Genomic DNA, 26,289 nt, shown 5'->3' on the forward strand with positions numbered 1-26,289 from the left:
CAATGTGAGTGAAATTTTATTGAAACTCGTTCGAAACTATTTGTCAATCACTGCAATCCTGTGTGGCTTTTAAATAACAAATCGACTTTCAGTTTGTAACCCTTTACAACTGAATTAAATCTAACGGTGTAAAAAGAAATTTTCTTCGACTGATGTCAATTCTCTACCTTTCAACTAGGGTGTCTGATTTTTTTCAAAATTTTCCTGAACCTATATTAAAATTTGTACGCATGCCCATTACAGTGGATACGTAATAATTTTCAAGGTTTATAAGTTTGCATTAATATGTGCCAAGCTAGAAACATAGATATTTTTCTTTTAAATAAAAACTTGACCTTAAATAGCCTACAAAATTAGAAATGAGAAAGAAAATTATACGCAGCTTTTTCCGACTATTTCAGCTACACTTCTTCGACTAGGAAACGTATTCAAACAGAAGGGACATCCTTTAATTAGAAATATTAATATAATTTTGTATTAGAAATGTTGACTTTTGTTATGAATTTTCGAAATGTTTGTCGACTGGAATGGACATCCGTTATGAAAACGTTGAGTATATTATAAAATGAAAAAAAATTGATGTGAGGTACCAATGTACGATTAATTACAATCGATAGGGGCCGGGTTGAAGTTACGAATTTAGTAAAGTTCCGAAAGCGCCTGATTTAGAATTATTTGGTGGTGAAACTTGGAGTGAAGAGATCAAACTTTTACGAAACAAGAAAGCTTCGAATTGACGGAAACCCGGCGGCTCAAGTTCCGGTACGCAAGGTTCCGGAAATTCAAGTTACGACAGAGTCAAGTTTCGACAAGTAAAGTTCCGATCGAGCAAAAATTCAGAAAAATAAAGTTTCGATAGAGTAAAATTCCAAAGATTAACCCTGTAAGCCATGCCTGGGATCAGAACGCACCCTACGCGAACTTTGAACTACGCTTAGCGCCGCTACCGCTACGCGGCTTTTAGTCTTTGAATGGGTTTTTCATTATCCAAATGTGAATAAAATCAGATTTCTCGTACACTATTCTTTTCCTTATGAAAAAACGAAGAAAACCATGTATGAAAAGATCTGTTTATGAGTATGGGATTGGTTTTATGATGAAAAAAAGCGTCAGGTGTGCGGTTCCAAGTCATGCGTTTGAAGATGAAAAAATAAAGTAATTAGTTGTAGGATTGAAATATACTCACACAGCGTAGTTCATTCAACGATTCGGTGTAAAAAAAAAATGGCAAAAACTGAAAATCCGAATGATTAGGAGTCCGAACGTAAGATAATATCGAAAATCCAAAACAAAGAAATGTCAAAGTGGTGAAATTTCACCGAGCCAGAAATTCACAGAACTAAAAATCTTCGATCATTCTGAATTTCGATGCTCCAGATTTTTAAATTTTCTCATCTTTGCATTCTAGGAAGTTTGACTTGTCAGATTTATGAGTTTTCGGCATTTTCGCCTTTCGGAACTTTGCGCGTCGGGTTTCGGACCATTCGAAACTTTGATGTTTCGTCAAAGTTTGATTTCTTTATCTCGCGCTTCCGAAACATTTCAAATTCGGAATTTCAACCCCGCTCAACCGATATAGTATCGGTGACGAAATACGCTGACGTCATATTGACGCACCGGACGGAGATCGTCGAGTTGGTAGCAAATCGGACGAAGTAACCGCGCACCGCGTTATTTTCGAACACCGACTAGGATCTTCATTGACGTCGAACGAGGCGGCGAGCTGTTCTCGATCGAGTCACGAGTCTCGGCGACGTTTCAGCTCAGAAATCTGCTCAAAATATATTTCTTATTCTCGGCTGGTTGTGTGCATTGCCGTTACATCTAAACTCGCGGATAAATTAAAGAAACCTTTTAAATAACGGTTTCTATACGGTGCCTCATTAGTTCTATTGCATCCCTTAAAAATTCTCTGCTGATCAAACTCAACTAATCATGAAATTTTTTTCCCACAATCCCCCCCGCAAATTCTGACAAACGTATATCAGTAACAAAACTTTGGCCGCGTTGCATAAATTGTTTTATTGTTCATCCGAAATAACGTTGTCAAACATTCGATTGAAAATGTTCTATTTTCTTAGGTAAGAAAAAAAAAAGTATCTATTGTAAGTGATTTGAGTTTTTGAGATAAATCTTCTGTGTAAATTTGATTACTTTTTACGCTAATAGTTTTGATTTCCAAAAGAGAAATGGAATAAAAAATTGGGACCATCGATCTTCTTAATTAGTAAAACTCGGAGCAACGACAAATCCGGATTTTACATCAGCCGATTGGATAATAATTTGAAATAATAATCATGAAAATGAAACCTGTACATGAAATAAGATAGATATGAAAATTGATAATATTACATTTTTTTTTAAATATCAACAAAAACAAGAAACTAGAGAATGATATTGTCAAGATTTAAATTTTGTATATAAAAGGCCTAAAAGAATTCGCTAAACGAGGCTTTCGTTTCATTGCCAAGTAAAGTTTGAAGACTAAATTTCCAACCAAATTCCTGTCACCTTTTCTTTGAATTCTTGACGAGATAAAATAATCGTGGGGGTGAATACAACGCTGATTCTTAACGTATCGGTACATAAAATCGTGCGGCGTGAGCGTCGCCAAATCGTCTGCGATCCCGTCGCCAATAAAATAAACCCGAGCAGCACATGACGGAATAACGATACAGCTTCAAACCCCGCCGTTTTAAGCTGCCAAAACTTTTCAAGTCGAGCTTATAATGCCGCACCGAGCGACGCAGAACTTTGCCAAAAGGTTGAACAGATAATTCAAGGTCAGAGACAATTAGAAGCGTCAGAGGAAGGATTTGGATTTTTTTTTCGACGATGGGAACAAGGTTCCAGAAATTTCAGGAGTTTCAATATTCTGAAAATAGAGATATTCTTAGTTCTGTTTTGTTTTCATTTTGAAATTCGATTTTTTTAAAAGGAGTGAAGAAGTCTGGTTTTTCAAAAAAATCATCACAGCCAGATTGAGACTCTCGGTACTTCGACCATTTTCAGAAGTTTTCGGATACAATGTGACCATCGATGGAAAAAAAAACCGCATTTGGATTCAAAATTTAAAACAGATTAACTTTATGATCAGTTTTTTTTTTTTTTATGTATTCTGAGCAGCTTTTTGTATTGAGAAACAAACCCGTAGGTCGCTTTACTTTGTCTTACAATTCGTGTCTCACTTCATCAATTTTGCACAATGTATTTCGGACGAAAACCGTTAAAAAATAGATATATGCGAGCCTGATATTTGCTAGACATATGACAGGGGCAGTAATTGTTGTTAGATTTTCCGTGACAAAGAATGCTGCGTCTCCTGAGATCGAAAATAACCATCTACATTTCAAATTTAGATTCACGTTTTGGTTTCGCACCAGGATGGAACTTGACAAATGACACGCCCGAATCGGACGACGTTCATGGGTGAAAAATCGCGTATATATACATATACACATATATACGTGTATACTTTATATTCAAGATAGACTGTAAACCAGATCATTTTTCAAACTTCTGGCATTTCCGTTTTCAAAATAGCGACCAATTATGTTCTATAAAAATTGGCATACACAGGGCCAATTTAGCTATAATTTCTACCGATTTTATTATGACATAGTTGTACATACGATATCTAATTATCAAATTTTTGCATTCGTAAGCTGCGATCGAAGGCTTACTTTGAACCGCTTCAAATTTAGTAGATTCGTTAAATTTCACCCCAGAATGTCTCATTTTATTCGCAAGATTATTTTGTACAAAGCAACTGAAACGGATCTTTCTTTATACTCAGCAGTCAATTGAATATTGTGATTTGTTGATCATAACCAATATCGGCGGAATACTATGTAATTAAATATTTAACGATGCAAGCGTGATAGGAGCGAGTGTTTTATTAGAATTGTAGAAAATATTCTTCCGAATTAAATGAACCAATTGTATAGTGACATCAAGCGAATCGACTAGATTTTCAACAGTTTCTAACCGATTTCGAATGAAGCATCTATATCGCTTACGATTCCAGTATTTCCTATCTTTGTATTTTCAAAGGGATCGTCATACAAAGGTTACGAATATGATAATTTGGCAAACATCGCATTAGCAACTATTTCGGAATAGAATTGAAAAAAAATATTCATTTTGACCAATCACTATCCTTAAATAACCTCAATACCAAAATTCGTTCAGCCCTCGAGAACGTTTTGTCAGAACTCAGACATCAACCATAATTATTTGAGTTCTCGATCAAGCCTGATTCATCCAGACTTCAGCTAGTTTTTATCGAGAAGCGAAAATACTGCTGATACTGAGTTTCGAGAAAATGAAACTTCGGATATAAACCAGTTAAAATAGGTCTGGATTAAAAATATACCGCGAAATTTGAGGTTTTTTGCGTTTCCCTTAAAAATTACTATCGATGGATGAAAAATAACTTTATCATCGTCTAGAGTGAAAAATTCTACATCGAATTATGTTCTCATATGTCGGAAACGGAGTCGGATTAACGAATTAGCAAAAAAGAAATTATTTCACAGAAATTCCCCAGATGCCGTCGGTAAGTAGAATTTCTTTTTTCTTAATTTGTTAATCCAACTTCGTTTCCGATATATGAAGACATGATTCGATGTACGATTTTTCGCTCCAGACGATGATCAAGTTATTTTTCATCCATCGATAGTAATTTTTAAGGAAAGCGTGAAAAACCTAAAATTTTGCTATTTTCTTGAAACGTCGGTTATGCAGCTCAAAAAATCAGATTCTAGTTCCTGAGAGCCGAAAGTCCCTATACACAAAAATACAGCCATATCCCGAATGTTTTTAATTCAGACCTACATATTATGATTGGATTATACCTACATAAAGCGGTTGGGCGTCTTTCCTTCTGAAAATCAATTAATTTGAGCACTGCACCGCCATATTAATGATTGTGATTAGTGGATACTGACGACTGTTGGCGTTCGGCGTATAGCTCCACGTCTTCTGGAAGAAAAACTCCTGAATATAATCCGTCGACGAGCCGCTCGAACCGCCGGTCTAGGCCAGAATAACGTGGCGTGAATTTCTAGCCAGCCTAGAGTTGCTAGGCGATGGTCACGTGTCCGCATGGCCGCCGCGTATGTGGACGCATCATTAGCGGGGACTATCATTAGCCGGCAAGGCCAAACAGGGCCGCACCGTCCCCGAGGAATTCCTCGCAGTCCGGCTATTCCCGAGTTCAGAGCGATGCGTCGTCTACGCAGATTTTCCCAAGTCCTGTGAAATATTCTGAATAAAACTCAAGTCTCCATCCTCAGGAGAAGACCTGAGTCCTGACTTTGTGCCGACGATGAGTTCGGGATAAAAGTGCCTAAGCCTCGAGCTTAGTTACCAACGTAGTTCATAATTCATCACTGGAGGATCACTTGTCGTCATAAAAACGCACAGGCTCGATTTTACCGACGACTTATGTATGGTGCTTCACAGTCGATCGAAATCTTGTTACTTAGCGATAAGCCACATTTGTGTACTATAGATTTGAAGCTTGCCACCTGGCTGACTTTAATTTTCCCTCATCGCCTCACCTGAAACAATATTAATTCCGATCACGATTGCAAATACGATCGTATTTGTGTATCTTTGTAAAGTTTGACGTCTTGAAGGTAAAAATTTGGACCATATCAATCCTTTTTCAATCAACGTGTACATTGTTAACCTCAAAATCTTCTTCTCGCATATGATCATGTATTCTGTTCCTGATTGTTAAAGTATACGAAGTAATTAACGGTAGTATACAAGGTAGTGCGTTAAAGTAATAATGTATTAAAGATAAATTACAATTTTTATTGCAATCTATGAATATGTTCTGTTCATCACATTTTACTGACAAATCGGAAGACTGGAATAACGATTTCTCGAAAAAAAAAAAAAAAATATCACGTCTAATATTATTTTATTAGGATAGGTTCATTAACGCCCCGATAACTTCAGCCTCATGAATTACCGTCGAAGCGTTGGAAAAATTCCATAACACCCTGCGCTTTGATAATTTCTTTTCAAAAACTGACTGGACCTCCTCATCCATTAAAATACGTCATATTGCACGCTGCGAATTTTAAGTTGCAAAATTGCTCGTTAAGTTTCGGAATTGTGATTCGATGCGAAATGTTGCGCTGAAACGAGTCACCGGTTCCAACATCGAAAGTATCGAATACCGCACTGATGAATTTCACTACGGGAATATCCAACACGATTAACTTTATAGCACTTAATTCAATAGATTTGGCGAGATTGCGATGCAGCGCAGCAGCTGTTTTACTTCTCAAGTTCTCGGAACCGCGTGAAGGTCATCTTTTCAATTTTTAGCAAGGAAAAATGCGGTTCTGGAAATTGGTAAAACGAATTCTCGCTCGCACTTCGGCTACGAATAGCCTTACAAAGTTGAGATCTGTCTGATATGCTGCACTTAGATATTTAAAGCAAGACTCTGTTGATATGGTAGAGATGTAGAGGAATTCATTCTCTAAAAAATTGTTTTCTAAAATCACTACGCAAACGGAAGATTTCTGAGTAATCACGTGGCCATGAATTCACTAAGTGGAGGCTGATTGAGCAGGTAATCTTGATGCAAGAATTATGATAAAAAGAAAAGAATTTTCGATTCTTATGCAAATTTAGTACTTAGTTCTATTCTGTGATGGGCGAAACGTTGACTCGATTCAGAGAAACGTGATAGGTAATCAATGTACTGATCAATATTTGAGTATCAGCTCACGGGACAACTGACAAATTAGTTGAACAGCTAGGTTTTTTTTTATGGCTATAAGTCAGTTTCGTGATGAATCAGTTCAAAACACACGGAAAAATCGAAGTCCTTTCGTTGTACGGAACGGTGAATATTTTACAGACTCGAGGCCAAGCTGCTCAATAATTGACGACCAACCTGAAAACATTTTCAATGGTATGCTGCACGAAGGGGGAATCTCGTTTTGTCTTTTCGATAAATCAATGGCGTCAAAAAATTATTAAGACACTCTACTTCGACTTTCGAACTCGTATCAGGATATAAACTAGCGAGCTGAAAATATGAATAGAGAATGAACTGTATGAACGGAAGACTAGAGCGACTAATGAGACGGGTTGTTTGTTCATGGGCATGCAGAGAAAAACCTAGTCAGTATTTATTTTACGAGGTAATTGAATGAACTAAACGAGTATTATACATACACGAATCGTTATCAAATAATGCACTGTAAGCTTTATCACTCGAATCAATCAAGTGGACAAGGACAGATATATAATATATAGATACAAAAATGAGTGTATAATAATCATGACGGTACAGGATAATAAAAAGTCTAAATTAGCTGATCGATAAACCTGTGTAGAGAACAGAAAAAAATTGTGTGCAGAATTCATTCCTCCCACGGCGCTCCGCGTTTCTTTCATTTCGCGTCGGATTTCTACGGTTTGGTTTCTCCCGCGGTTCCATCCGAGGTTCCGGAAGCGTCCGATTGGTCGCTGAGACTCTCCTTTCCGCTGGCGCTTAGCGAGGCACTCGCTGTGTCTGCGGCGGATCTGCGTGTCTCGACGCTGCTGGCGCTGTTCATCCTAACCTGGGAGCTCGTCTTGCTGTCGTCTGTGGAGGTTAGAGGTAATTAGAAGTATTTCGTATCGATGGTATCTGATAAGATTCACTTAATCCTTCGTTGACACGCCGGGTTATTTTCACCTGGAAGAATTTTTGTTTTGAATGCTCACTTTTCCATAATTGAAAATTTTCAATAATTTTTACAAACAATTTATTTTTATATTTTCCGATTTTTAATTTTGCAGACACATTAAGAAATGCTTAAAGTATATCCCTGAATTTTTAAACTAAAATCCGATCGCAGGGTTCTTATTCGCAGGTAGATGAAGCACCATCCCGATCAAATTGACCCGGTGTATCAGAGAAGGACCAAATTTGGAAAAGTTGATTATAAAAGACCCAACACTGGCCTGAAGACTATAATTCAGTCCACTCTACGGACTCCGATGATAAAACAGTTAGCTCCTGTGCATAAGCATAGAAGATAACTGTATTATCATCCGAGTCCGTAGAGTTACTTGGATTATAAACGTCATACCAAAATTAGGTCCTTTATAATCAGCCTCTTCGAAGTTGAGTGAATATTATTAGGAGCCATCGATATGGGTTTTCGGTTGAAAAAGCGTCCACCAAAAAGCGACGGATAGTGTATCAACAGATAACCAAAATAGCTTTCTTTTAAATATGAAACTCTTGCTACAGCAACGCCATCTCAGTCGTATCCTATTTCACTGACACTTTCTATACACGGAAATAGTCCTCCTTACCTCTACCCTCCGTATTGTCGTCTTTGCTCTGCGCCGCGGGCTGGCCGCGCGGTTTTCCACGCAATTTCCGTTCGCCACGACGCCCCCCAAGCTCGTCGACCTCGACGCCCTCTGGTCGACGTCTTCCACCGCAACGCCGTTTCCTTCGCCGCCTTCCGGACTTCGACTTCCGCCCTCTTCTGCCGCGCCTCGAACGGCGGCGCCCTCGTCGCCGACCGCAGCCCCTCTTCCGACGGCGTTTGGAACCGCGTCGTTTCCGTTTACGTCTCCCGCCGCATCTTGATCGGTCTCCTGGCATCTCGACACCGTCCACTGTTGCGCACGTGTAGAAGCCGCTGGGGAATTAGTTTTGAAGTTAAATTAGACCTGAAATCTATTCACACAGACAAGGATCTGTTACAATATAGAAAATTTCGTAAAATCTGCTTGTTTGAAACTAGAATTTGTCAGGCTAAAAATCTATTCTGCTCAAAGTCGGTAAACATATTTGAAAAAAAAAACTAAAATAATGGTTTTCCAAAATTGCCAAATATGTCAGGCTGGGTGCTGAAAGGTTGACCCGCTGGATCGCGTCGAATATAATTTTTTACGTTAAGTGAATTATTTAGTTGGCTTGTTTTCAAATAAAATCTTATTTCGAATGAATTCAAAACAATTCTTTTTTCTCGGTTTTGCTCAAGGCCGAGGGGCTGTTCACTTGGAAATTAATCGAATGATTCTGACTCATGAAATCTGTTCCGTGTGATTTCTTTCAATTTACACACCGTTCACAATTTGAGCACTATTTTTGTAAAATTTAAATACATTCTGATGAACAAAAAACGCAATTTTATCCATTGAATTTGAATCTATGCGAATTCGTACAGAATTTGCACAAATTTCTGCAAAGTTTGCGCAAATTTTTTCAATCGGAGTAAAGTTGTTGTGAATTTTAAAGAGCTCGCGAAAAATTTGTACGAGGTGTAAACTAAATCTAAATTGCATTTAAACCTTTTGAAAAAATTTCAACCAACGTTATTTCTAATTTTCAATGATTTCCGAGAGTTCTGGACGATTTTCGATAATTTGTCGACAACGTAGTGTAATTACGGAAAATCGCAGAAAACCATTAGAAACCACCTATAAGGTTGGGAAATCATTAAAAATCAGTGAAAATCACTCGGTTAGCGAGAAAACCTCTAATTGTAATGCGCATAGATACAATATTAATGTATTGAAACCATTTACCGCGAAATTGACAACAGTTTTTATAATTTCCAACCATAGCCGTGCGATTTCTTCAGTTCTATCATGCGATTAAAAATGATTCGAAACGATTTTGAATGATTGCAGGTATCTCGGTTTTGATTGTTATTCTTTCTTATATATTTCGTGAACTCACATCCATATTTAAGGTCTTGAAACGAAATTGTAAAACACTGAAAATCCTTGACGTTTTTCAGCCGAAAAAATGTAGAAATTTTAATCTAGATATTGAAGCCAATATTGTTTTTTCCCAAAAACAAATAAAAAAAATCAACTTCGGGATAGAAAATTGACACGGAGCATCTTAGAGAAGTATAATTGTTCTTGAAATGGGTAATAAAATCATGCGATTATGGTATTCAACCCTTCACTGGCCATATGGTTTTTTACTGACGTTGCTGGCCGACGTAGACGATTTCGTCCAGAGCTCCTTTTCCCCCACTTAGGACTTTTCAAAAATTTCCAAAAATTTCAGGTAATCAGTTTCAGATGCCTGCTTAATATTTCAACAGTTTTTATTACAAAATTTCCAATTAGTCAATCGGTAGAAATTGTTAAACAATGAAAAGTTTTTTAGACACCGATAATTATGAAAGTCAGGGTGGTCAATATCGTCCATGTTGTCCAGGGCGGCGAAAGGTTAAGTTTGAATAAATATCGCAGGAAAAAAAAAATTGGAGATTTGGAATATAACAAAACATCGTCTCGGACAGTCCGAATATGGAAGAAAAAGATTCACGCTTTACGACACTTCATTCAACGGCCGTTTGCAAAATGAACAATTTCAGTGAAAAACCTTCATTTCAAATTACTCTTTTGAACGACGAAGGATTCCGGTGGAGACGCCGCGGCGCAGAGCCAGCTTCGTTTGTCGCGTTACATTTTTTGCCGGACCGTCGTACTCGGAAGCTATGTAGTTTGCTATTTCCCGGGACGTGGATCCGTGGACGTTCCGCAGCTTGCGTATGGCGGCAACGAGGAGTGCCTCCGTCTTCGGCATCCTGGGAGGAGGACCCATCCTTCCTGGCGAAGATCTCTCTCTGCCAAATTTTTACAAAAATCATGAAGCTTTATGAAAATGGGACGATTTTTAACTTCGAATATTTTTATTTCCATCCACCGACTTTCGGTCAGCTTTTTACGGGGTTCAAATTTTAATTTGCATGTAATTCGCCAAATTTTTACAAGAAATCATGAAGCCCGATGAAAACGGAACGATTGTTAGCTTGGTAAATTTTTATCTTGATCCAACAAATTTCTGTCAGCTTTTTATAGGCTTGAAATTTAAATCTGCTCGCTATTTGGATATCTTATAGTGTTCGCTAAGATATTATATGTGAATCAGTCGAGTTTCAGGCCTTCAGGCTTTATCTATTGTGAAAAATACGTAGATCAATTTTATCAAATTTTTATATCTTTGTGTCGTCGAAAAAACCGACCCCATGTATTTTCTGTGTAAAAAAAGTCTCATATTTCCGGACATGAAATTTATGTCAAGGTTGATTATCCTCAGAAACTGTCAGAAGGTACTTTGTTTCGTCATTAAATTTTGAATTTTAAAAACGTTAAAAAATGAATCGTTTTTACTTTTGTGTGAGAAACAGTGAATATTTTGTATTAATGGAATATTCATATCGATTTCGCTACCATCTAATTTTTATTTCACGATTCAAATTTCAGAATATACTTCAAAATATCTACTGTGTTTCACACAAAAATAAAAATAATTCTTTTTTATCCCCTCCGCATACACATGACGGAAAATATCAATACAAACGAGGTTTTTGGCAGTTCTTGGTGAAATTTCGTATTCCTAAAGATCAGACTTTTTAACACTAAAAACACATCGGGTAATGTTTTATTCCCGACAGTAAGAAGTGTTAAAAATTCGAAGACGAAAGTTCAATTCGAGAACGTGATAAAATTCATCAACTTTTTTTTTAAAAAGGCTAAAATTGATGATCTAAAATTGGAGAATTTTCGTATTTCAATACTATGACACATTATCCAAATTATAGCCGGATTGAAATTTTAACCTGAAATTTGATTGAACTGACACAATATTTTTTACACATCTAATCAGGAAAATCACGAACTTCGTCAATTCTTATTTTCCAAGCGATTGACTTTGGCAGTTGGAGATGCCGAAAGTTTTTCCTGCGTGTTATGATATTAATTGATTTTTTCTACTTACCTATCGGCGATGCGACAGTTAATCCCGGCAGCATAAAAACTCCAACGGGCACTGAATAATTTACATGATATTGCGTCTGAATTTTTATTAAAAATACCGGATTACGTTGCGACCGTGGGTAGAGAAACTGTCTCTGAAAACTGAAATGTTGCAACGCTTGGATACGATTGTTTCGTCTTTATTTTTCACCCTCTTTTCTTGTTCGTCTCTGACGAGCCGAACTTCAAGGCCGTTCATTGGCTCGTTGCAATGATAAGTTAACGGGTAACGCCACTGTAAAAACTTAAAATTTTCCCCATTTTTTTTCACATGGAAGAAAAGGTAATAAGACAACAAAGATACCGAAAGAAGTTATTTTAGGCATATATTTAAGTATAATACAAAAAATTACTATCAACAAATATTAAAAAATGGTGACATGTTGAATTCTGCAACACGCAGTGTAACTAGTGCAAATTTAAGCCTGCAAAAATAAGAGGATACCCGAAAACTCTGTAAAAACAATCCTTTTTTTTCCAATAATAAGACTTCAGTTTCGTTAAACATTTGGATCAGTTGTTCAGTATCGAGATATTAAACTTGTGTTACGCATTTTGTAAAAATCAGACGAAGATCTTCACCGAAATCGGCAGTGATAATTTGATCGGGACTTGCTGTTCGAAAACAAAAATCTTTTTTTACCGAAACTTGTACGAAATTTTTAGAATCTAGTTTGAAACGAAGTCGGTACTTTTATCTTGCTTTGCATTGCTAGATTTCAAATTAATTCAATCAATCCTCGATACGCGCATGTAGGGATTGGTCGATTTTCATTGAATTAAAATTTGGTTTGTTTGATGGAAACAAATTTGAATTGAATCAACCGATCGTCTCCTTAATTTCGTGTCTCGTATTTGCAAATCTAAAGGAATCGATTCATCAAAGATTTTTCTAAGAAACGCAAAAATTGCAATAACATAGAAAACGGAATAAACCTTTTCCTCGAGAGAACTTCGAAGTTACTTCGAGTGGTGAAAATTAGTTTCTGGTTCAATGCAGTAGACCTAGAAAATCGTCAAAAATTAAAACAGTGTATACTGCTCTACGCAGTGTTGACATTTTATTATTACTTGTAACACTTTTCATCTAATTAACTTCGAAAGTTTCCGTCATTAAGGCGAGTTAAAAATGGTTAATAAGACCCAACTGCTTGTATTCACAATCAGTAATGAGCAATGTGTGCACAGTTGTGCGTGACAGAAGTTCTCGTGGAATTATTCTTCTTGTTTTCAACTCGAGGAAACATGTATCCAAATTATCATTTCAGTCACCGCATTTACGAATCTCGAATAATCGCTGTGAGTTTTATTTTATCTGCACCGATTGCGATAATCGGTTGAAAAATGCTCCGGACTCGTTACTTGAATTGCGAAAATTTTAGATAAGTCGATTATGCGAATTTGTTCGCATCTCGATAATGTTAGAAAAGAAATAATAAAAAAATATTTCTTACCATCGTACAAACAATGCTTAAAGTTTTTTCCTCGCTTAATATTGTCGCAGCGTGATGGAAAGATGAAAAAAAAATCATATTACAGGCAAGTCTGCTCATTTCACAGGATTTGCAATTAGCGAGTAACAACAATTCTTTGTTACGCGCCTTGATAGATACGAATTGACCTCGCAACCGAAAGTTAACATTTTCGACACGCGACGCAGAGGGTATATTTTTTCCTTCGTCACGATTGTCGCTGAAATGAAAACGCTTGTTTTAAATCCTGAAGTTGAATACTGAAAAGCGAAGTAGAGGATTCCAATCACTTTGATCATCAATCTTCTCTTTTTTCTCTAATCCTTACGCCGATTGTAAAGCTTCGATTTGAAGCAGGTTCTACTGATCGGTAATTACGGTGTCTGAAAAAAAGGTACGAAGGAAAATATGAATAAATAAAAAAAGAACATCAATCAACTCTTGACACGAATTTATTGTTCAAGGTTCTGCTTTTTTTCTCCAGACATACCTCAGACGCTTGATTCTTTTGATTTGCGTCGTAACTCTCGGGCATTCTTCTTTTCTTGAAATTCTGCGCTCACGGAATTTTACAGCTCATATGTTCCTGAAAGACAAAGTGTTCTTAGGCACTGAAATAGTTATTAATATGAATGTTTAGAAAGTTTGTCACGCGTGCTTTTTTTTTTTTTTTTTTCTTTATATACACACACGAGAATATACGCTCAACACAAATTGAGTGTTTTGTACCGCATGACGTCACGTGCAAAAAGTGCGTAAAAAGTTCCACGTGATTAATAATTCGCAATCGCGTCTCAGAATAATTATTTCTGTTGTCCATGGTGTAATATGTTTTGGCAATTCATTCATAAGAGGATGAAACAAAAAAAAAAAATCCTTCAATTGAGAATATAATTTGGCATAAATCAAAAGTAAATTAGACTTCAAACGTCAAGTGGAACGCGGCTTTTGTGCCAACTTACACTTCCGGCAGAACTTTAACGGCCTGTGAAGGTAACAACGCTTATTACGAACCTGAAGTTAGTAACGTTAGCTTAACGAAACGTTGGGGGTAAAAAATTCAATATTTTGCAATTTTATAGTGACTTTGAAGTGGCCAAGTTTTTGAAATATGAATTTGATTTGCCTCGTTATAATTCACTGCAATTCAGACATTCCTGAAATTGGGAAATAGCGATTTATCCGAAATGTGAATTAGTACGATCAAGATTGAGTTGGTTTTAACACCGAATATATGATCATTTTTTTCGACTAATAGAAATACAATTGGGAAATTTTTTCTGACTATGTGGAAGAAAAATCGATCTTTATTGTTTCTTTTCCGATACAATGCTAATGAATTATCAGTTTCAGATACATGATTAAAAAATTTCTGTTTAAAAAAAAATCACAAGTATTATAAATTCCTGCATTTTTGTATCTAAATGATATCCTCTTACATATCCTGTTAACCTAATGAACTCGATTCAATCACATTCCTTAATTCGTAATACATACGAATTTAGTTTGTTATACATAAGTAATATTATTTTATTTACGGTGCTGTGATCAAGATTTTTCATAATTTTTAACAGATCGAATTTGCCTTCTACATGCAATAATTTCGAACCGTGTATTTCTGTATCGAGTATGAAACATGTGGGAAAATATTTGTCAAGAAAAAAGAAATACATGTAGGTGAAAAATGAAATCAGAGAGTGATCTCGAGTTTCGCTTACGGAGAATGAGAGAGAACCGAGTGTTTGGAGCAGGAAAAAAGATGACGGGAGAAAATAAATAAATCCACGTATAAGATGTCGGCTCTTTTTACACACGTGTCGCAACGTCGTTATCTCTGACGATAAATCATGAGCGGGTACGAAGCTAAACTTATTCGCATTTTCAAGCAGAAAAAGGCTTGTAAAGTCGATGACGGGACGATGCCGGCTACACGGGTCGCGAGAACACCTGATAATGCGAATAAAGTATGGGGCATTCCACGACAAATCGACCAGGGTCTTGGATTTGGTCAGCGAATTTTCGTATTCTTCTTTCGATTGTAAAAAGTGCTGCGATATTTTTTTCAAAATTTTTACGAATAAATTTTGTTCGTATATGATTTTCAAGTGATTTTTGACGTCCTTGGAGGTAGTTTTAATATCTGGAAAAATTCTCATACATTTTGTGTCGGACATCGAAATTTTTATGCTCGGAGGTTTTCAGATTTTTAAAGCAAAAAATTGAATTCTGTTTCTCTCCGTGCATCGTATATTTCGTATTTTTTTGTCGTTTTGACGGCACCGGAAGCTCAGAATTAAAATGTGAAATAAATAAAGAGCCTGTCCGCTTTCAAAATCGTCGCACAAGGTTACGAGTAGTCGAAATAAAATTGATAAAATCGGACTGAAAATGATGAGAGAGAGATAAATCTGCTTTTCAATATTTTACAGAAATTACTATAAACAGGAGAAAAAAAAACTTAGTGCGCTGATTTTAATTTTTTTTTTTTTCAGTATGATGCAATTATTTCAAATGCCGTGTGTAATATTCAAATGATTTTTAATGATAAAAACTGTTCGTTCAACTCAACCAGAGGTGTGAATTTTGTAATAACGTGATTGATAAGCTGGCACGGTGCGAGAATTAAATAACAATTAAACATAGCTGTTGTAAACGAAACCGCGCTAATTCTTAAAGCAAATTATGACGACAACGATGATGATGATGATGGTGCTCCGGGTTGTGGAAAGATTGCGTCTGCGATAAAGATTGCGATAACAGTTTCTTATCGTCTCTGTCACTTGCGGGTTTGTTGAACAATTACTTTGAATCACTTGCTAGACGGTGCGATACTCTTTACATCCGATATCTTATCGAGTCGACCGTGTTTTTAGCAGCACAGACTAATTGTGTATAATTCGAGGTTTTGAAAATTTCTCACAGAGCTGTAATTACGGCAGGATGAGCGAAAGAGAGAAAAGGAAATTTCACATTTGTTCACCGGAATTCTGCGGCACTTAATTTCGTAGTCTAAAAAATATTATGCGTTATAGACTTTGGAATCGTTTTTCAAACGTTCGTTGTACATTCGATATATCGATAAGTATAAGAGAGTGGAGTTTGTAACGTTAATCTAACGATTTATTTTTTGGTGAAATCATTATTTCGCAAATTTTTAAAAAGCAAACTGTATTCAGAATTTTGGAAATTAAACTTCTCCTTCGAAGTCGTTCTGAATTTTCAAAACGATGATTTTAACTAGAGAAACTTTATCTTTGATCCAATCACAGTTAATCACAGTTCATTTCGAGTTTAAATTTACCGTCCGATTACACATCGCATGAATTTAACTTTTTATCTAGTTCTTCAATAGACGGAAAAACAAATAATTTGTGAAATTTATGTAGATTGCATAGAATGAGCTGATATTTTATTTCGAAACATATTCAAACATGCGTTATAAAAACTATGTGTCGCTGGTGATTTGTTTGAAATTCAGTTAGGTTCAAAATTATCTATTCTACTCTTGCTAAAACTAAAACTGCTTGATAATCTATAAATCCGTCTCCAGATTACTACTCACTGAATCATTTAAATCGGAATGCATCGTTGTCAATTATTTTCCTGTATCAATTAGGGAACATTTTTCTGAGAAAAAACAACTCGTCAGAATTCAATTCAATCGTTCATTTCAAGCCTGTGTTTCCGAAACGTTCGATTTTGATGCTCTTGCGAGTCGACTGTACGCTAGACTGGTTCATAGAAATCGATTATACTTTATTTTCAATCTCACATGTTTAATAGTTGTAGGAAAACGAAATAAGACGCTCGTTATAATATGAGCCCTTAAAATTAATATTTAGTGATTCCTGAACTAAATTTTCCATTTTACATTTAATTAATAACGTGAGATAATAGTTTTAGTTATTTCTGAATTTTGTAGCTCAGTGTAATTCAATGTTTTACAAAAGAGGTCTGTTATAATTTATTGATAACTAAACTCTTCCAAGAGTTATTCAAGGTTAAAGTTGAATTCGTGTAAAAATTCACTTCTTTTGAGATTAACATTGCAGCGAATATATTAGATGTGTCAGAAAATATCGTGGGTTTTGTTTTTGTGAAGCATTTCAACCGCTACAAAATCATGTCATTCGCTTAATTTTCAACTTTAGAAAATTTATTTTTTACTAAAAAATGAAAAGGTGATTTTCAACTGAAATTATTTAACTGTCACGTTTATTAGCGAAAAGATTACTTTTCAACACTTATTTAGAGTAAAAAAAAATTATTGATCGGTACATTTGTTTCACCACATTGATCAGTTTAAGTATACATATTTTCGTTGTTAATCTCGAAAAGAAGTGAATCTTCATACGACTTCAACTTTAACCTTGAATAACATTTGAAAGAGTTTAATCGTCGAAATATTACGACAGACATATTTTGTAGAGCATTGAATTCCCTACGAAAATATGCATCGATCATTAACGTACATTGCCTCGTTACTGAGCTACGAAATTTAAAAATAATTAAAGCTATTATTTCACGTTAATTAAATGGGAAAATGGAAAATTTCGTTCAGGAACCATTAAATATCAATATTAAGGGCTCAAATTATAATATGCGCCTTATTTCCTGTTCCGACACTAATGAACGTGTGACATTGAAATAAAATAACAGTCGACTTTTTTCAACCAGTCTACCGTACACCTCATACATCTTCAAATACGATAGTAACCGCGTCATCGGATGATGGCAGAGTGGCGTCACTGTTCCTGCTATCTCGTATTGGTATTTATAAATACCTTGTTTCTGCTGCTCCATGATCGGCCTGCGAATCGCAAGAGTTACCTGCCCACGTATAAAGCCTCGTATCAAAAACGTTACTTCACGAATTACGCAGCGAGATGTGTAACGTCTTGAATACCATCGCGGATCCTGAACGTTCGTCACGTGCTTCTTCTCGATAAAAAAAAACATGTTTGGCAGACGATTAATGAATAATTACGGTACAACGAAGTAATCATTTCTATTCATACCTCCGACTCTTTGTTCCGTTCAAAATAAAGGTAACGACGACGGTGAGATATTTCTTTTTTTCTTTTTTTTTTTTCTCTTTTTTTGAAATTCTATTTTTCATACTTACTGAAGAATTCTGGTGAAATGGATTTTGTTTCAACAACGGTTTGCGTATTGTCCAAATTAGAAGAAAAAAAAATTTTTATTAGCAATTAACTATTTATTCTAAATATAGTCATCGATATTACGCTTTCTTGTTATAGAAATATCAAATTAGAATTTAAATGGAAATGTTTTTTTAGCTTGCTAAATATTTTTATTTTTTTTTTTCACTCAAACGAGGCATTTGCATCAATTTAATTTTGACCCAAAATAAAGAGACGGCATAAATCCTACGAAATCGCAATAATGAATTCGTAGAATTCATACCATTTCTTTATTTCTGTACGTGAAATAAAAATGTGTTGAAATGTTTTTGTTCAGAATTGTGTCTAGAATAAGGTGGTTGAGCTCTTTTTTGGGTTTAAGATACGTGGACTTCGATATCTGGAGATATATACGATGACGTCGAAATCGACTATATAGGGCATCCCCTGAAACCTTCAAGTCACACATTACTGTGTTGAGTCAACTCTTATAACAGGATAGGATTCTATGGTTTCTGGGGTCACTGGTTACGAATCTGAAATCAGATTTCAAAAATTCAAGACGGCGGATCAAATAAGGCGGACACAAATTTTAAATTTCATCAAATACGATCGAGAAACTCTATTCATGGGTTCTCGGGATCGCTGATTGGATTTGCCATACTGAATTTCTAAAATCTGATTCCAGATTCGTAATCAGCGACCGCTAAAACCCCCGGACAGAGTTTTTTTCTCCGGATTCGATCGATTTTGAAATTTTCGTCGGCCATATTGGATCCGCCATCTTGATTACAATCAGCGATCCCAAAACCTTTTATCGGAAATGAGTTAACCCTTCAATTTTCACGATTTCTTTCAATCAGTATCTGTATCTAGCAATAATAATTTACGTTATATCGCAACAATAACTCTCGAGTATTGAAAACCTGTTAGTATACTGTCATAAATAGCAAAAAACCGTAAAAACATATGCTGAAAAGTTTTTTAAATCTACAAATAATGGATTCTAAATAGGTGGTAAGAATTCTCACCACTGTGACACAAAGGGTTAAATTGAATCTTCGCGATCATTACTCCGTTGAGGTTAAGGTACTCTCCGAGTTCGCCGGTCTCTCCGGTAACTTGTTGATATTAACGCCCGGTCGGATTCATCTCGCAAGGCATCGCATAAACACGTCCCAACATGTTGGCAGATTTTTCGTATCTGAAATGATTTTTATAATGCTCCGTAATAACACGCGCGTACACCGTACATCTCCTTCGCGGTGACCATAACAACCATTAGCCCGGGATCATCTATGATAGATCATAGAGCTCTCTCGTCGTGCGGTTCACCTTATGCTAATGCTCCAATATTTCTTGGAAATGCACACGCGCCGTTCTCATGTACGATTTTTGCTCCAAGGGTTGCGGTCAATGGGTGTTTAAGAATGCAATGGGTCAGGATATCAGATTGTCAGGAACTCGAGAATATAATTCTAAGAAATTTAGGACGGCTCGTCGAAGTAGTCGAAGTAAAGAAAAGTCGAAACGTGGAAACGTGGAAAGGTCAAAATCGGGAAAGCTGTAGTTTAAAATCGTCCGAATAAATGTACACTTCGCAAAAACGTGGGGAGAAAAAAACAACGACGTTGTTAACGTTCGTAAACGGTCTTCGTAATTTTTCTGCTCTTGCGAAGAACGTCGGATTGAGAAAAATTGTAGAACTGGTTTGAAAACATGTTTTTGTCGGTTTCAAAATCAATTTTTTACTATTTTCATATAATCGATGTATGTGTGTCGGATTATAAAAATGAAGAGAAATAGAGAAATTCTGGTAAAACTTTAAAAAGCCGAAAAAGAGAGTATCGTCGGAATAAGTATAGAAATGTATAAAAATTTACGAATCCAGGCAAAAATTTAGAAAACGAAAATACCAAACTGTCAGAATAAATTCAGAGATATAGAAAAATAGTGAAATTGTAACCATTCCGTGCTTCAACCTTTCTTCATTGGGAGTTTACTTTTTGACTTTCAACATTTTGAGATACTAGGAGTTGAATTTGTACATCTTATGATTTTGGACCTTAATAATTCTCAACAGGTTAGTAAATATTTCGTAATATTCAATATCAGTTTAAACTATATGTCATTTTCGTTTTTCAACCTCACACGTCGCTCTTGCTCTTTTAGATTCCAAATGTTTTTGTACATGTAAAAAAAAAAACAAAATATTTCTCAAGTTCAGATGAATGCAAAAACGTTTACAGAGATATAAATTATTATACCTGCATTCTGTGGTTTGTGCATCTAGAATTGTGTCTTTGATAACACACCTGAAAAAATGTTGTATTCTTGTAAAAAAAACTTTAAAAAACCGAGGAAGTTGATTTTGTTGACTTAATAAATCTTTTCGTTGTTATTTAATTTTATTCTATAATGAAATATTTCCAAAATTGCCAAAAAAATTTTTTCTGTATAAGAACATCGTTGAATATTAAAATTCATGAAATATAAACAAGATCCCTGAACGTTAATTCGTGCCCAAACAAATCTAGCGCAGTAATAGTTGGTTATATATATATATATATATATATATATATATATATTGTATTGTACGTATAGGTATACAGTTCTGAAATAGAATAGATATTCTGTTCGAGTGTTGGTTCGTATTAAAGGTATACGTTTAATGGATTCTCGAGTACCAAATTTATTTGACTTTAAATTCTCTACTTTAACCTCGGTCGCCGATTTCCTCTGGCCTTTGATGCGTTCTCCGATTGTGAAACAAGTTTTTCTTTTTTTGAAAATTACAATTTTAGATGCAGGCAAATATATCCTGCATGTATTTAAACGCGCTATCGCGGTCCCGCACTTAAGATTCAGCCTCCGTCGTTTCTGCTTCGACGACAAGAAATATTTCGTGCTACTTATCCACGCGGCCATGAAAGCTAAAATTTTAGAATACTTGAAAATCATCGGGAATTTCGTTATGACGTTTTATGAGCAGTGATGGGATAAATCGTGATTAGTCGATCACAAATTATATAAATATATAATGACAAATGTAGTTTGTAATGAAGACGACGACAAGCTACAAATTATATTTGTATTTTTTAATTGCGTTGAAATAAAATACGAATTGTATATGTAGAAATGTTGAAAGTTTGTTGAAAATTTATATCGAATGTAGTGCAAATTGATTACCTTACAAAATCTTAATTCAAATAATGAAGCGACGAAATTCGAAGTTTGCAACCGATCTGAATAAATTTATCCATTGCTTGCAAGAATTGTAATGAAATCAAAATTAATATCTACAAATAAGAATGCAATTTGTATTATATTTGACTTCACTTTAATTACAAAATACAAGTGTACTTTGTTTGTTATTTTGGTCCAATTACAAAACAGAAATATAATTTGTAATTTATTTCACCGCAGTTCATCAGGAATCGTGATTAGGTGATCGCATCGAATTAATTACTATAATTATAAATGCAATTCGTATTTCATCTCACATTAATGAAAAAATACAAATGTACCTACTTTGTATTTTATTTCACTTTTGTTGCAAAACACAAGTGTAATTTGTAAATTATTTCACCATACTTAATTACAAATTTTAATTAGCTGAATATCAAAAGATGACCTTTACCGTTTATGAGATGAACGGGTGAAAAAAAAAGTGTCAAAATTATGGTTAAAAAATGAAACTCAAGTCGATCGTCCGATTTATATTATACACCCACCCCCCCCCCCCCCCCCCCTTCCCAGCTACCCGGAAAAAATAAATTGGAGATAATCAAAGTCACTGACTAATTCTGTACAATTCTATTTTGCTTGTTTCAGGTAAGTCTGGGAATACAAACAACGTTCTTTTCGCCATTATTTCTTAAGATTGCAAGACGATGTTGTCACCAGAAAGTGAGTAAAACATGTAGGCACTCAATACCCGGTCGGAATTGATTTGCGTGTGTATTCAGACATTAGACCAAAGTAAACATGTGAATTTCGAGGAGGCAATTGTACGTTGGTACGTAATCGAAATTTCCCAACAGGGCAGCGAGTCTCCTTGTGAATAATGGAACCGAGTTGCTCAAGGAAACTAATGAAATAGCATAATAAGGACGGTGAAATAGGTAGTGATTAACGCCTGGTCATCTGAGAGATCTTAATCAATGTCATCCCAACGCTGCTTCTGACAAAGTCCAAACCCCTTCAAAGTGTGTCCACGGTGTACAGTTTCAACTTCCTTTAGACGGCAATCAAGTTCTCGGCTTAATAATACTAGCCTCTTCACTTGTGTTCGGACGCGTATGTAATAAGTATCGGCACTTTGGACCAACCTTAAAAACGGCCTGTTGTCACTGGCACGCTTATCTATGAACCTTATACTCATAGAATCGCCTTGAATCTCGGCATGCGAAGTGATCAACTATCATCTTGTACTCTCAGATCTAAACGCTTAAAAAGTAAAAGAGTGGAAATAACATCCGGTCACGTTGGTGACCATTTTTTTTTTTTTTCTCATTTTCAGGGTACTTAGTGAAAGATTAATTAGTATCTCTTCTTATTTTTATCGGACTGACGTTTTCTTTCTATGCGTTAGTTTATGCTTACAAACCTGCAAATTTAGTTTTATGCTAAAGTTGTAATCCCCGTATTTCATGAGTATTTATGGTCTGGTCCAGATCGTTCAGAGTCTGGACGCTGAAATTTGTGTAGAATGGAATGATGATCTTTTTCCATTTTGTATTTACACGTACGATGTTTAATTTCAGATTGCCATGTCATTGTTTGAATTTTTTTTCTTTGATAGAATTAACAAAATGTTACAGCCCGGATATTCTGGTCGACCTGAAAGACAAATATCGATTTCCGTGCGGGTCAGTTGAAGAGATGATTTTTTTTTTTTTGCTTTAGAATTTGAAGATCATAAATTGAAGTTATGGGAAATAAGGAAGGGAAAGAATGAATTCGAATTCAGAGAATATCGAGTAATTTAGAAGTTTTATTGCAGAAAAACAAAAGATCAGAGAAACCAGTTTATCTATAAAATTATATGACGGAAGAGATAATTGGCATAAAACAATTACTGCAGCATTTTGAATTTGGATCAATGCAGGCGGCAATGATGCAGAAAATTTTTACATCAAAAGCAACATTTTATTCAATTCTTTGATGGTAAAATTTTTATACCATAGAAATATATGTGTGCATAAGAAATAGAAAGATTCAAATCCGGGCATCTCAAGTGTGGAAAAAAAATTTGGATTATAAAATTCCTTTAGTAGAAATGGTTATGATTCTATTATTGACGGTTCTAAGCAATGTTCAGGCATGACCTTTTCGAATTTGATAACACCGTGATGCTTTAGAAACAATCAATTGGATTTCCTTCTAAATAACAATTTTTCTAAAGTTTCATGAACCGAATTGTGATTAGCGTTCTGAATCTAGGTCTGATCTAGAGTAGATTTCACGGCTTGATGGTAATATTGTTACATGTATGTTAAGGGAGACTTGGATGAAATTAAAAAATTTTCTCAAAGAATATTTCAGAAATTTTAACAATTTTTTTCAAAGAGCACCTTCAAATCAGAATTTGAGCCGAATTCGAGCATAATCAGTTAAGCGCTCCGAATGTTACGTATATTTTACCAAGATTTCTTCGAAACGTTGCTTGTCTGTCGATTTTATGTCAGCACACTTTTCACCATGGACTACAAATGGTTACAAAGATTTTTTAATTAACGTTTTTCAAGTAATTCAGTTTATTATCTGAACTGACAGAATATTCTTTTCCTTGTCATATTTGATAAGAATTTAACGGAAATCTTCCTTTAAAATATTTTTTCCGGCGTAGTAATGGAAAAGTCTCTTTTTGATGGCTATTTTCATTCCGTACAGTTTATTCCGCTAAGTTCCAAGTTGCGGTATAAAGTCTTTAGTAGGGCTTTTCTGCAGCGGAGATTTTATCTGGGGAATTTTATTCTAGAGATCTTATTGGGGAGATTTCGCCACTGGGAGATTTTGACCGGTCACCTTTGACACGGATAACGATTAAGTCACTAGATCGTAATGCGATTATACATGATGTGACTAGAACTCCTACGACACGGTCCTTTTTTCGAGATCGAAGCCTTCATGTAATTTTGTACCAACTGTGTAAAGAAATTCATATATTGATCTAGGGTATTTTGGCGCCGTTGGTGCTGAATTTATTTAAATCCAGTCCAGCGCGAGAGAGAAACATTTTTAGAAAAAGAAACTATATTCCTAGGCGCAACATGTAGATATTGGGAAATGTCCTCATGACGTCAGAGCCTGGTTATCGGCGCCATTTTATTACTAGATAATCTGGGTATTTAATTTCAACCCTTAGCGGGGGTAACTAGTTACTCCAGGCTCAGAAACAGTGAAATTAGGGGTCTGAAATCTTTGAAATTGATACAAGTAACGACATCTGTCGGTAACAGACGAGTGTGATAAAAATCATTAGAAATGTTGAAGAACTCTTCAACAAACGTGAAACAATCGGTTAGAAGTCTTAAAACACTCATATGTCTTGTACAACTAGGTTTTTCAGCGTGAGGTAATGAGTTACCCATGTGGTCGCTATGTGGTCTGGCTGAGGTGCGGCCGCTAAGGGTTAATGGAAGTAAATCGTAATTTTTGGGCTTTCGAATTACTCATGGCACACAAATTGATGAAACGTTATCAATAATATACCCGTTCTATCATCCACACCCGAAAAAACAAGGCACAATGATTCCATTAGTTCGATTTTTTTCCACCAGACGACGCGTCGCACAGAGACAATGCCAATATTCACACGACGCACTAGACTACCAAGCACGGAGTCAACTAGGTAATAAGCGACTCATGGTTTAAGGAGTGAGGTGTGGCTGCAGCGCAGCTTTTCGAATAGACCAATAGAAAAGTTCCACCAGTTGACGTCACAACAGGCGGTCAATTCAAAACTGTTGAAAGATTCAAAGGTAGATCAGAATGTTACACATGAAACGTTGACTGAATTCTTCAGTTCACGCATATCGGAAATGTGAATACTTTTACCTCTGCAGATCCTATCACGATTCTTACAGCCCTTAACCGAACAGTTGAACGTTTGATTGAATTCGTGAAACGATGCGCGTCAACGCGATGCGTGACCCACCACGTTTGTTTATACGTTTAACGAAGTAATAGTTGAGGTTATGTTGTAATTTGTACGTGCGCACGCGCCGTAGGTTTACGATGACATGCCGTGACATCAACTGGTTTAACGCGCGACCTTGTCCGGAAATTGGTCCTCTATCGAGCACACCTTACTCCTTACACCATGAAGCGACCCTTGTCCATGTCGGCATCTCCGGTAGCCCACGCGATCCACGGCGGTGAGTTTCGTTTGGGTCAGCCTAGGTTAACTCGACTTGGATTAGGCCGGGATGAACTAGACTCGGTAGCGTGGCGAGCGCCGGTTACTAGGCCGCGCTTTTAGCGCTAGGAAAATTACCCACTGTTCGACCTGAGCACCGGCTGTCTTGTTCCTCTCCTTCCTAACACTACAGTTATTATACTCTACACGCTGCGCTGCAAGATTAAATTTAAACGCGTGCCGCCACGCCGCGCGTCCACTCTCAACCTGTCTTCGGGTTCTGGTCTGTTTACTACCGACAAAACGTGGACGGAATTCAGCCGGACATTTATATCGTGGTATGCAGAAGCCTTACTCAAAATCCATAAATTACCACGAAGTGACGAACAGGAGAATTCCACCCAAAAGCGCGTCGATCAGTTTCAGACATTGGCATTTGCTTCCGAAAGACTCCACACTGAGAAATATTTCATTTGTGACAGTAACTAGGAAAATT

The 26,289-nt window shown here is 36.0% G+C and overlaps 2 protein-coding genes and 1 long non-coding RNA gene across 7 annotated transcripts in view; 1 reads left to right on the top strand and 2 right to left on the bottom strand.

The window, feature by feature from the left end:
* The window catches only part of LOC107225971 (thyrotroph embryonic factor), a 223,708-nt gene that overhangs the window by 40,716 nt on the left and 156,703 nt on the right, over positions 1 to 26,289 (top strand). For 2 of the 4 annotated variants that reach the window (XM_046746153.1, XM_046746154.1), the window contains exon 1: positions 22,309 to 22,339. The exons of the other annotated variants lie outside the window; for them this stretch is intronic. In XM_046746153.1, the coding sequence (XP_046602109.1) occupies positions 22,324 to 22,339 (16 nt within the window). In that variant the 5' untranslated portion in view covers positions 22,309 to 22,323. Of the gene's footprint in view, positions 1 to 22,308; positions 22,340 to 26,289 lie in introns of those variants that run through there. 4 annotated transcript variants of the gene reach the window in all.
* LOC124295605 (serine/arginine repetitive matrix protein 3) overlaps positions 7,248 to 26,289 on the bottom strand; it is a 28,798-nt gene continuing 9,756 nt past the window's right edge. Inside the window, exons 2-3 of the mRNA XM_046746155.1 lie at positions 8,338 to 8,672; positions 7,248 to 7,618 (exon numbers count right to left, since the gene is read on the bottom strand). Coding sequence (XP_046602111.1) covers positions 7,443 to 7,618; positions 8,338 to 8,672 — 511 coding nt within the window. The 3' untranslated portion in view covers positions 7,248 to 7,442. The remainder of the gene's footprint in view (positions 7,619 to 8,337; positions 8,673 to 26,289) is intronic.
* LOC124295606 lies at positions 12,193 to 25,300 on the bottom strand. 2 transcript variants are annotated; one of them, XR_006905500.1, is made up of 3 exons: positions 25,148 to 25,300; positions 13,777 to 13,872; positions 12,193 to 13,669 (listed from the first exon to the last, which is right to left on the bottom strand). It is a non-coding gene; the product is annotated as an uncharacterized LOC124295606 (long non-coding RNA). The 2 variants fall into 2 exon arrangements; XR_006905501.1 differs by lacking the exon at positions 25,148 to 25,300 and adding an exon at positions 18,071 to 18,140.

Source organism: Neodiprion lecontei, chromosome 7, assembly GCF_021901455.1.
Source record: "Neodiprion lecontei isolate iyNeoLeco1 chromosome 7, iyNeoLeco1.1, whole genome shotgun sequence".
Classification (NCBI taxonomy): domain Eukaryota; kingdom Metazoa; phylum Arthropoda; class Insecta; order Hymenoptera; family Diprionidae; genus Neodiprion; species Neodiprion lecontei.